This window comes from Grus americana, chromosome 1 (genome assembly GCF_028858705.1).
Source record: "Grus americana isolate bGruAme1 chromosome 1, bGruAme1.mat, whole genome shotgun sequence".
Lineage (NCBI taxonomy): Eukaryota > Metazoa > Chordata > Aves > Gruiformes > Gruidae > Grus > Grus americana.
In genome coordinates this window covers 88,999,365-89,012,252 of record NC_072852.1, presented here as the reverse complement: position 1 = coordinate 89,012,252, position 12,888 = coordinate 88,999,365, and the positions used below count along the sequence as shown (strand labels likewise).

The 12,888-nt window shown below is 37.5% G+C and overlaps 1 protein-coding gene across 6 annotated transcripts in view; it reads left to right on the top strand.

Annotated features, from left to right (window-relative positions):
• The window catches only part of STXBP5L (syntaxin binding protein 5L), a 207,096-nt gene that overhangs the window by 169,421 nt on the left and 24,787 nt on the right, over positions 1 to 12,888 (top strand). For all 6 annotated transcript variants that reach the window (XM_054813652.1, XM_054813650.1, XM_054813651.1 and 3 more), the window contains one exon: positions 10,897 to 11,067. In XM_054813652.1, coding sequence (XP_054669627.1) covers positions 10,897 to 11,067 — 171 coding nt within the window. The remainder of the gene's footprint in view (positions 1 to 10,896; positions 11,068 to 12,888) is intronic.

Genomic DNA, 12,888 nt, shown 5'->3' with positions numbered 1-12,888 from the left:
TCTACAGATCAGACTTCTTTTTGTTAATATTATTAAAAATATATAATCTTAAAGGACACATAGCATGAAATAGATTTATATTCTGAATCATAACACAAGAAAAAAGATAAATTTTATGTGTAAAAGGCTAGGTTTACAGGTTTTTAGAAAAGGATGAAACAAATCAAGAAGTGGTAAGGGCTTTACTGTATAATATAGGAATCAGAATTAAGATTTGATTCTGTTCAGCATCTCGAGACAGACAACTTTTTAAATCACATATCAGAGAAAAAAACCTGCCTTACTGTCAGCTTTCCTGTAATCATGCTGGGAGCTGGACAATATTGTAAGCATTGCCTAGAATATATTGACAAATTGAAGGCAGATTTATGTTTAAATAAACCAACCAACCAAAAACACCTACAAAAGCCCAAGGATTGGGGAGCAGGACAACTGTGTACAAAAGGAAAGCTGTAAAAGTTGAGCAGATTCAGCCTAAAAGCATAGAAGGTGTGATGATCCATCTTAAATGTATGACATATGTAGGGAATTTTGAAGATTAATGGAATTGCATGATCCTGTCTGTGATTTTGATTTCAAAACAGTGATGTTTCTACCATTCCTCTAGTTACCTGTACTCATTACTTTTTAATAATGTAGAACAAGTTAAGTATAAATTAAAAATAATTCTATGGAGGCCTATTTCAGCATCCTGCAGAAACTAGTGGAACTCCATTAATTTCAAAAGCTTCATGCAGACCGAGAGGTATTATCAAATTGTCACTTAAAAGCATTCTATTTGTTGCTACTGCCACAGGTATTAGGTATTCTGTACTCATACTACCAGGAAGTCTGGTGGATTGCTAAAGATAAAGCATGTGAAAGCAGCGTTCAATGTATAAGCTGGCAGTTACTCATGGATAATCAACTGCAGAGGAAGAGTTTGAAAAAAACCCACAAAAAAACTTGTTTCAGTTGTCCTTCATGACTGTCTTAGAAGGGCAGAAGATTCCTGTTAATTATTCTAGTTATTAAAACTGTGCCGAATTGTAGATAGCTTAGTCTACAACAGGCTGGAAAAAGCCTCTTTTTCTCAATATAGAGAGCTAAATTTAAATGAAAGTTCCTGGAAAAGGTGATGAATAACTTTTACATTTCATTTACTTCTGCTCCAAAATGTCCTGGCTACACTGTCAGAGCTCTTAGAGATTATTTATGCACTGTTTGGCTGTTGCCTGAGATTGTACCCGTAGTCTGAATATTAAGGGGATAATAATACTCTCTGGCACACAATTCTTGTAAAGATATTCAGGTCACCACTTTCAAATGATAAGCTACTGTATATCCATCCCATTGGCTCTGGCTCATAGCTTTTTACAGAGTGCCGATACATCACCTAGTCTCAGCACCGACTGCAGCTAATTGAGAAATACATTAGTATTTGGCAGCTTACAGTTCTGCTCCCTTCATAGGATCTGGCTCGTGTAACGTCCTTGCTTTCACTTTGCTTTGAATTGTCATAGTAGAGGTTAAGTGGAAGTTAAATCTATTTCAGGCGGAGGTGCTGCCAGTGCTGAGAATTGCTTAGGGAGTAGTTTGCTAGCATTTAAGGGAATAATGTGTGATCTGATGACTGAAGGTGTTCTAGTTAAACCTTGTCAGGATTTTCATGACTTAAAGGTACCTTGGGACTCCGTTTTGACCCTTGTATAACTGATAAAGTTGACCTCAGCATCTTTTAATTTTGATGCAGTGATTATTATCTATCCTCGTTGAAGAACTTGTCACCAGTGTATACCATACCTCCACACAGAAATGTGAGAATATGCTGTATGTGGGGATACATTGAAACTTCTTGACAGTTTTAGCTACTGCACATCATAGTATCCCAATGTTTATTTGAGTTGGCCAGAAGGAAGATGTGACATTGCTTTTCCATATACTGTACGGTTTCCCTATTATCCTTCCGAGGCAGCTCTGAATGATAGTATCTTTATTTTTGAATCTAATACTGTTTCCCAAACTTTTCCAAAAAGATCATCTACATTTCCATGCACTGTTGCCATGAAGTGAATTATGGGGCTAATCCTAATCTAATTTAATCAAGTGCACAATCTGGGATATATCCAGACCTATACAACTGCTTTAATATGATAGCTTTCTAACTTTGCTTCACTAGCCACTTGAAGCATCAGCTTGTATTTTTCTTTTAGGAGGTACTTCTGCTCATTTCATTAAAAGCTTTCAAAGTTTTCAGGTGATCACAGGGAGCTAGACAGAAGTCTTAACTAAAGATGGAGATACTCAGTAACTGCTAATTTTTATTTAATTCCTACGAACAGACGGTTACACTGTAAGGATTTATGCTATCACCTAGACTTTATTAGCCAAAGAACAAAAGAAAATGCAAATAGACATAGACATCTTTTGTTTCCTCTTGCTAAGCTGTGATCTTCAAAAGATTAATATAATTTCCTGTGCTTTCTGCAGATATTTATAAGCAGTGACTGAATTCTTTACCAGGTCAGAGTTAATGACTCCCATTTTATACAGCAGTGAAAAACTAGACAAAGTACCAAATAAGATGTTTTTTCAAGGATTCGAGAAATGTCTTCTGATGCAGAGGCCCGAAAACTTTAATTCTGAAAATTGGCTTCATAAGACACAATTGTAGGGGTCAGACAAAGGAGCTTTGGTTATCACTCTGTATTCCATTTTGTACAAGGTTTGTGGAATCTGATTTTTTTTCTTTAAAGTGTTACGCATATCATAATAGAATTATAATATGAAAACATCCACCATTTGATGCCTCTGTATGTCATTGCGAGGGAAGTGTCACTTCCTGGATGCTTCCAAGCCTGTGAATCAGTACCCAGATATCATAAGGAAGACCTGATTTTTATTTTAAGGATGAGCAGTGGAGTTATAGCAATTCTTGCTTTACCCTTTCAAAGTATTTTACAGCAGACATTATGCACTGGCAAAAATTTGAAGCCTTTAGTCTGGTTTTGCTTACTGCTGCATTGAACAAACTAATAGATTTTAAGTGGAGCATTCTGTATTAGTTTTTCTGGCTCTGAATCTGTAATTTTTTTGCAATGCCAAAGAATATTTCAGAAATTTTGAAATTATATGAGTTGCTTTCCTCCTCGGTCTGACATTTTTAAAAAAGGCAATTAAGACATCCAGCTGTAACAATGCTTTTCTTGAATTACTTGGCAATATAAATTGAAAATTATATGTATTTTTACAGGCAAAGGATTTTATGGACTGTCCAGTGTGGGTCTCCTTCCAAAAGGGTAGAATAATTTCTATTCACTTTTCAGTCTGGAAACACCAGCTGAATTGAGGAATCATCTGAACTCTGCATGAAGTTAGAATCACAGCATAGTTAAGGTTGGAAGGGACCTCTAGAGGTTGTCTCAGCCATCACCCTGCTCAGACCAGATCTGGTTAGACCAGGTAGGTCAGGCCAGTGTCCAGGTGAGTCTCAAATGCCTCCAAGGACAGGGGGTCCACAACCTCTCTGGGCGATCTCTTCCAGTATTTGATCATCCACACAGGAAAAAAGTTTTTACTAATATTTAACCAGAATTGCCCAAGTTCCAAGTTGTGTTCTTTGCCTCATCACTGTGCACCTCTGAGAAGTGTCTGGCTCTATCTTCTCCATATACTCAGATCAGGTAGTTGCAGACAGCAACAAGGTCCCCCCCTCAGTCTTCTCTTCTTAAGGCTGAAAAAACCCCCCAGTTCTCAGCCTCTCCTCTTACATCCTGTGTGCCAAGTCCCTTACCAGCTTGGTGGACCCCTGCTGAACTCACGCCTGTATGTCAATACCTGACTTGTAATGGGGAGCCCAAAACTGGGCACAGGACTTGAGATGCAGTCTGACAAGTGCCAAAGAGAGGGGAAGGATTACATCCCTCAAGCTGCTGGTGATGCTCTCGCTGATTCAGTGCAGGATGCGGTTTGCCTTTTTTGCTGCAAGTTTGATGACTATTAAGATGAAAAACATTGTGGATTGGACTGAAGGCTTTCACTTTTACACAAATGGTTTTAAACGTTTGACCTCTCTGCAATTTCACGTTTTCAGGTTTGGATTTTGATATTCTGTAGCTAGCACTCTACTAGACAAAAGTCTCTTTCATCTGCTGAAGGTCAGGTATATGATAGCACCAGTTTCTTCCTTAATTAAATAAGAGAAGGTTTATGGTCAAACATTTTTAAAAGAGAACCTATATTAACAGATATATTAGCACTCTGCCAGTCCAAATAACCAGAATTAAAAAAACCCAAGAGCTGATCAGCAGGTTAATTCTGCCAACTATTACAGTGGAATAGGCGTGTGCTGTGTGGTTATATTTCAAATGCAGAAAGGGGCTGTGTTCTGACTTCTAATACTTCTAGATTTTTTTAAAAAAAAAAAAAAGGAAGTGATCTGTATGGGAGATTTAACAAGCAAGTAGTTTAAAGGAAAGTGCTTCAAAGTATCAAAATGATACTGTAACTAAAATTTTTGTAACTGATACAGTTAAATGTAGTCATGAAGGAAAGGCAGTAAAATTTGTTAGCTGAAACAACAAAACAAGCAGTAAAGATCATCATACATTGAAGAGCTGATAACAACAAAATGATACGCAACTGTTAGGCTCACAAGGTAATATTTACTGTTCCTAAGTTCTCTATTTTCACTTAGAGAAGAGTTTCTTACTGAGGACTCTCAAAGGTAAGTCATTTTCCACTCCTTTCAAGCAATGCAAGCACATATGCAGTATTCTTCCATTCTGTGGTCTCTGTACGCTTCTCGGGTTGTAATACTCTCCAGCAGTCAATATCTGGTGCTGCACATAGACTTGCCAGACCTGCCTGGACCCAAAGGTCCTCTATAGTAACTAACTTGGATTGGGAGTGAGCTCTCACACAGGCTGTCACCTGTAGGCAGAGACTTAGGCACGAGAGAGAGATGGTCTTATCACCTTGTTGGGGCCTAAAGCAACATCCAAAGTCTTAGTAACTGACCTGTGTGTACAAGCAGAAGTATGTTTAGAAATTGTTTTCCACATATAATTACTTTGACAACAAAGTGATAACAAAAGAAGGATAAGTAAGAACTCTAAATCAGAAGTTATCAACTATAAAATCTGGGTTTGCAACATTAAAATAAGAATGAGCAATCATTACTAGTTTATTGTATGAAACCTGGTAGGAAATCTGTCCAAAATCTACAAGCATAATGTTGTCCAGTTTGGAAAAACTTGTATTTTTTTAGAATTGTTTGATAGCTGCATAAAAATTATGTGTAAACTTAGTTATATTTGGAATGCATATTTGACCGTGTCTGTGCCTTTTTCTGTTGAGTATTTGTCAGCAAATTATTTATACATTAGCATCTATGGAGTGGTGCTAGCTCAATTATTACATTCTTACCTCTAGTTAAAAATAAGATTTTTTTTTTTTTAAATCAGGGGAAGAATCTCTAGAAGAATCTGATTAGAATATCTACAAACACATTGGTTGCAATTATCTTTGATTTTGTTCATTCATTTCAGATGGAAAGGTGAAGTTTTATTTAGAATGTCTCCAGCTCATCTGTGTCGTGCTTTATTTTGTCACGTTCAAGTTGAAAAAATGTTTCCAGTCCAAGCTCTTTGATGAATCTTTCATTTTCAAAACCAGAGAATGAAACTCAGATTTTTCCATCTTGAAAATGCAGGTGCAATGCTACTAGTAAGGGGTGCTCAGGACTAGTTGTTGATATCCTGGGTGGTCCTGTGGTTCATCCACTCTACTGTCATGTTTCACTGTTGTCCTCCCTGCAGCTCAGGATGTATCATGCTTCATGCTTATGTTTCAGAATTAAATCAAGTTTTCTGTCTGTGTTTCCCTGTTTATTGCACAAAGCATAGCAACAATTTATGTTACATTATTCTGTTGAGGCACACTGAGTGCTATGTACTTTTTGAGACAGTCAGTCCAGTAGTGTGGTGTTATTAGATCACTAGAAATTCAGCAGAGCAATCTGATGAGCAGTGTTAGATCCAAGTAGTCCAAATTTTTCCCACCTTTCTCAGGGAACAAAGCTAGATTTATTTTTAGATTTGCACTGCCAGGTTTGGTTTTTCAGATATGATAATATGGAGGTGATGTTATGACATGCAGTAGTATATTCTTAGTGTTTTTCATTTGGATAGCATTTATTTTGTATTTTAGTTTCATTGTTCCGAATTGCAGGCAAAAATACTAGTTTTACAAGGGACTCTGTCAGTGACAACACACTTAACGTTTTCAACCACTTCACAGTATTTTATTTCTCTGAAAAATAAATCTGTTCACCCTGCTTTCAGAAAAATGATGTCTAGGATCAAGCGAATCATAGGAGTTTGTTACCAGAATAGGAGTACCATTCTATTACACAGGCAGTATAGTATAATGACAGTATGTTATACTCTTAGTGTGGACATAAATGTACTAGCAGTGTGTCAATAGGGCAATTCATTCTTCCTCTTCAGACTGAAGAAGGAATGAAGGTAAATATATACATCTGTACTAACCTCTTCTGCCGGGGCTCACACCTCCTCTCCTGCCCGGTTGATAGAACTGCACCGAGAGAAAATTGCGATCCTTACTTTGTAAGGGTTTTTCTTTTAAGAATAATGTGTTAAAAGTTTAAGGTGTCAGTCTGTATCCTCACTAATGAATGATCACATTATTTTTACACAAATCTTGGTTATTTTACATGCAAACTTGAGACTGTTCCTCAGACCATTTGTACAGTTATGAGATCTCATTTTTCTTTATTTAAATGTGTATCTCTTTCCTGTGTAAAGAAAAAAAGGTTAGTCACACCCATAATTATTACCCAAAATCTAATTTATTGATAATACACAAAAATCCCCCAGTGGAAAGAGATAGACTTTTCTTCCCTTTAACAGCAGAGACTGTATTCCTTAACATTTGTTGAAGAGATTCTCTGGGACTAATTTTTCAGATTCTTTCTACTTCATGTTACAGCATGTCTCTCTGGCCTTCTTGCCTGCTCTTTTATTGATTACTTCCTTACAACTTAGGATGATATTAAAATGCTTCTAATTAGTTGTATTTAAATTCCTTTTGTTCTCAGCCTCTCTCAGATCATTTGTAAGAACTGGTTTTCAGCTAGTATTTCTGTGTGAATTTATCCCTTTGTTAGAACTGAAAACAATGGCTGGTCATATTTTTTTTTGGATTTGTTATATCTAGTGTAACACAACTTTCTAGGCAGCAACTGCAAGTGCACACTTCTCCTTTCTTACTGACATTTTTAATACATTTGGTTTTAATACGGCTTCAGCTTTTCACTGGTATATCCTTGGTTTCTTTTGCTTTTTGCAGAGGTCACCAAGTAGTTTAAAACACTTGTATGACAAGGCAGGTTGTATAACATATACACGTTACTGTGTGTAAGCTAAAATCAACATGTATATGTAATATGCTTCCTGTCTGTGTAATGCTCCTCAAAAAAATCAGATCAATTTGAGGCTCTCCAGCAGGCTTGCTGCTGTCATGTTGCACATTGCATCTCTCATAAGGCATCTCTCAAGAGTTCCATCAAGTTCACAGTAACTCATGTTACTTCTTCAGTTTTTCTTACTCTCATCATCTCACTGGTATTTTGCCTGACACGCTGGCCCTCCATGCAGCACAGTTCTGTTTCTTTTTTTTTAAGCAGTTTTTGGGGTACACACTGCACCGAATGGTGCTACTAATGTACTGCATTAGTAACTCTGGTACTCGCTGCTGGAATCTAGGAGCACTAGAGAGTATAATGCAAATTCCCTTGACTTCATGGGCAGCAGAACCCATGAGAAGGGATAGGAGGTGATGGCAAATACAGTGGTGGAAAAGGGTAGAAAAGAGAAGGGGTCTTTTTGTGCAGTGCGTTCTCCCCAAGCAACTATTCTCTGCCTTCTCCAGAAGAAGAGAGAGTTGGGAGCTGTTGCACTATTGCATCAATGCCACGGAGCAGTTCATGCACTGCTTCTCAAGTACCAATGTTAATGTCTCCGATATCAGCTGGTGCTCAGTATCAACTAATGTTTCCGATATGAGAAAAGCCCCAGTAAGCCAGCAAGGGAAAAAAATTAAAATGTTGTTCTTCATTACAAAGCGACCAAAACTGGAAAAAAGTCAGGTTTTTACAAGCCTCCTCTATCTGTTCTTTGGGGTGATTGAAATACATCTGTCATGGCAAAGGAGGATCAGGTGATTGGGGTCTCAGAGGGCTAGTAAACCATTACAGCCATTTTGGCAAAGGGTGATAGCGTGAGCATTCTCGCAGTCTCCCTTAGAAAGTACACTGTAGGAAGTTAGTATTGTTTTTCCTTATCAATTTTCTTGCGCACTTCATTTTTTTCAGACAATGCAGTAAGGAACCCTTTCTTAGATAGTACATAACCTTTCTTTAGAAACATTTAGAAACATCACTGAGCTTATACCATAAAAAATGTGAGAAATTAATTTTTAAATACAAACGTAAGATTTTCTCATAGATTTGGGTGGTCTTTATCTGCTTGATTCTTATCAGCTTCTTGGCAAAAATGTTGCAGTCATACTTCCCACAATTATATTACTCTTTGTACAATGTCTTTTGGTTTTTACTAAGGTTTGAAGTGCTGCATTGCTCCTTGTTGTATACGTTTTAAAAATAATCATATCTAATCAGAAGAACAGAACAGTGTTAAAATATAGAAAAGTGTGTTGCTGATCACTAAAATCCCTCTTCCACTTGTTGTTGTAGCACTCACTAACATTTCACCAACTTCAGTACTTGAAGGGATATCCTTCAGCTTCTAGGATGAGACTTGATTTTTCTTCTACGCAGGAACTAGCTTTGCTTATTCGGAAAGGCATTGTCAAAACAACTAAAGGGATGTAGGTGCTCAAATCCTAATGATTCTTTTTTGTTTAATACAAGCCTTTGAAAGTAACTGAGACAAGCAAGGATACTAAGAGAAACATAGCAGCATTTCTCTTAAAATTTGGCATAGTGAATAGGGGTTTAGATGAAATTGTGCCCATTCCGTGCAATGTTCAGGGAAAGGAACTCACAAATGTTGTTGATATTTCTATAGAATATGATTCTTTTTTACTCTGTTATGTTCCTCACCACTTCCTAGGATCCCCCTGGAGATAATTAGATATCATGCTGAAAATCCCTCACAGAAACTGAATTTTGAAGAAAGGAAGCAGCTGGATGAGGATGTGTCTGTTGCTGAGGTTGAACAGTCAGCCCGTGCCCTTGAACAAAGCCCCCAATCTCAAAGGACTTTCTATTGAAATATACGAATAGTTCCAGCTTATTTTGGAAAATTCCCTAACTAAAAGTTGAATGAATCATCCACATCAGTTTTATATCTTAATAGCCATGTATTAAGAAACATGATAAGAATCATGAAAGTTGTGTCTCCTGCAGAGCCATCTCATTATGCAGCACAGATACTAAATTGCTTTCTAAACTTTAATTCTGAACAATTCTTTCCGATTTTGTTAATCAAGACTGAACTGCTTTCACAGTAAGGAAAAGGATGTGACTTACACATTGGAAGACTACATGTAATAGCACACTATATGTTGTATTCCTCTGAATATAGAAATAGCTTTTCACCATGTACAGTGGAGCTATCATGGCATGGTAACCAAGAAATAAATTTATCTTGGTATATTTACATGCATCTTTTCATTGGATACAAGACAAATTAAAGAGAGTTAACTGAATATGATACTTATATACAGAATCTTAAAGATTAATTCTGAGATATAAATAACCTGACATTTAAAATGAAGGCAGAAGCTCCAAGCTTGTCCTTACCTTCCATTTTTGTGGTATTGACCTTCCATTGTTTTGAATAGAAATATGTAGTGTGCTTGCATAAGTCTTAATTCGTTATGCTTATTACCTGCTGTTTACTTAAGTTAGAAAGTATGGATTACCTGCTGACCAAAAATAATTAAATTATACCTGGGTGTGTATCCTTTCATATGTGGAGGGAAAAATCGTGTTCAGTAATTCTTATGTTGCCTTACCCAATGTGAGAGGAAGAAAAATATCACATGAATGTTTTGCAGTCCAGTCCAACCGCTCTGAATTCAGATTGAAGCCTTGATCAGTAGATTGTTGTCGTTTAAAGACCTGTTGCCAGTGATGAAGAACAGGCAAATGTCGGCAGAGTTTCAAGCAGCCACGTTTTGTTTCTCAGCCCATGAGACAGCAGCATGTGCTGTGCTGATTGACCATGGCCTCTAGCAGGGGTCCCAGGACTGACTTAGTCTCATATCATTAAATCTGTAGCAGACAAATCAATTGTTCAGCAGTCAGTTTCCTTAGCAGTAAAATAAATCTATATGGTACATAAAGAATAAAATACGTAGCAATATTATGGCTAGTTTTAAAATTATCCCAAATAGTGGCAGTTAGATGCCTGTTTCATGCAGCTTCAAGTCAGGTAGGAAAGATGTCTAGCTCTAATTATAAATAATCTGTCCTGTAGTAAATTACACTGGCAGTTCTTTATAGGAGCAAAAAGGAAAGATAGTTTTCAAATTTATTTGGTATCTGTTAGAAGACACAACATCAGGGATGACAGTGTTACCAGCTTTACCTTGATAAACTTCCTGTGCATATAGGTCAACAAAATGCTGTGGGACCTGCAGCTGTAGGAACATGTACCAGTTCTATGTCCCTTGGTTTTTTTTCAAAGTATACCTTAAAGATATGGTGAGTTATTCTTACATATACATGCTGGGTTGATAAAACAAATAAGTAGTTATTCTCAGAAGATTTGATTTAACCCATTCTTAAATATCAGAACCTACATCTCTCCTCCATTCTGAATTTTGGGAGCTCACACTTTACCTAGCACTTTCTGCATTCACTTGCAGATCATGTGAACGGTCACTGTACAAGTCCGACATCCCAGAGCTGCAGTTCAGGAAAACGACTTTCCAGCGCAGACGTCTCAAAAGCAAACCGCCGAGGGCCTGGGAGGCCCCCCTTCAGAAAAGCGCAGTCTGCAGCCTGCATGGAGATTTCTCTCCCAGTCACCACAGAAGGTGGGTGACAATGAATATTTTGCTAGGTATTTGTGAATTTCTCACCTGGTGTGAAAGCAAGTAAGTTTAGCATGATCCTTGTCCTAGTCACTGCCCTGAACTGCCGTCTTCATCTGACTGTTTAGAATTAGAACAACCCCTGCGTGTTAGTGTTGTTACTAACAAGCCTGCTCCTGAGCTCTGTGCTGCCTAGGGATGTGGTATGCTGAACCTCACTGAACTCTTACAGCCATCTCCTCGCCTGTACGGATCGGGTGCTTTGTTCCGGAAAAGCAATTGTTCGTAGCAGCTTATGTACAGTTACTGTGACAGCTGGTAGTACTAATGTTTTAAACTCTCATTGTCTCTACTTGTCAAGTCTGAAAATGAGTAAGATATTTTTAGAATGTGAGTTCAGGCTTTGCACATGTATGTTTATTTATTTATTGGTACTGAAGACTTTATAAAATTCCACAATCCCTGGCCACCATTTACAGTAAAATTATAGCCCATAATCTAATAATTTTTTTTCTATTTATCGTAAGTTTCTTGCTTTAATGCTTGAAAAATTCTTCAAATGTTGATCTACCTGAGTGCAGAGTTTTGATGAAACAGAGAGACCACTCATGGCAATGCATTGTGCTTAAAGCTTAGAATAAACCCATTTTAATTTCAGCAGTGCCAGCTATTTCACTGCAGATCATTTAAGCAGAAGCATTCAGCTCGTGTTTTTCTTCAACCTTGACAGTATTCTTACTCTGCTGTTGGTGGCCTTGCCCTTGTCTCCCAGGCTTCCAGCTCACCCACATTCCTGCAATAGGACAATGCATCGTCTGTGCAGAAAAGCTTCAGTCTATCAAAAACTGAAAAAGTATAGCATCAAAATAAATGGTGCAGGACTGTGATGTTGGTTGTATTCAATTTTAGTAATAGGCAAAAATTTAATAATATTTAAACAACAGAAATGATAGCGTTTAATATTTTAAAAATAAAGTAATTAATTTGAACAATTAACTCTTTTAAAAATCCAGGTCTTATTTTTAATCAAGTTGCAGAATTATTTCCTAAGTGCCTAAGAGAGAATGATCTCCTACGTCTATTGTCTGGACTGTAACATGGCCCAAACCCCCTGTGATGCTGTAAGTGATAGGCGAGAGACAACACCATGACCCTAGCCCTCTGTCTTGAAAGGATCTTTCTTATCCTAACCCACCCACGTTCAAAGTGTCTGCACCACAGAAGTGCTTTACAGCTGGAACCAGTACTCCTTAATTTTGCTGATCATTAATGGAGACAGAGCAAGGAGAATTATATCACTGAGAGTGTCTAATTTTGTATTTTTAAATGCAAATTAATGCAAATACCTTTGTTATTAGTGACAAATTGCTAGGATCTTTGATTATTTTTTTTCTTTATGATAACATAAAATAGCAAATTCTTTTTTGTCCTCTCTTCTGCCTACTGTGGGGATCACACAACAGAAAGATAGTGTCTGTGTGTGTGAGACCCTGTAAGAAAACATCCTAATTTGGCATAGAGGGTTCCAAGATTAAGTTCTTAACTGGAATGGAGCTGATATCCCAATGTCTGTTGCAGTGTTCTCTAGCAGCTCCTTCCATTTGATTTAAGAACAGCATTTACCTGCCTCCTACCATTTGATTTAAGAACAGGACACAGAGCAAAGCATGGTCAGAGGCTCTCTGCAAAATGGCTGTGCTCACTTCCAGCTACATCATTAGATCTTTGGTAGAAGTCACCTCCTGTTCCCAGAAGCTATCACACCAGAACAGATACTGGTGGATGAGGGATCCTTTGAGTTGTCCCTTTCTGCTTAAGTACAGA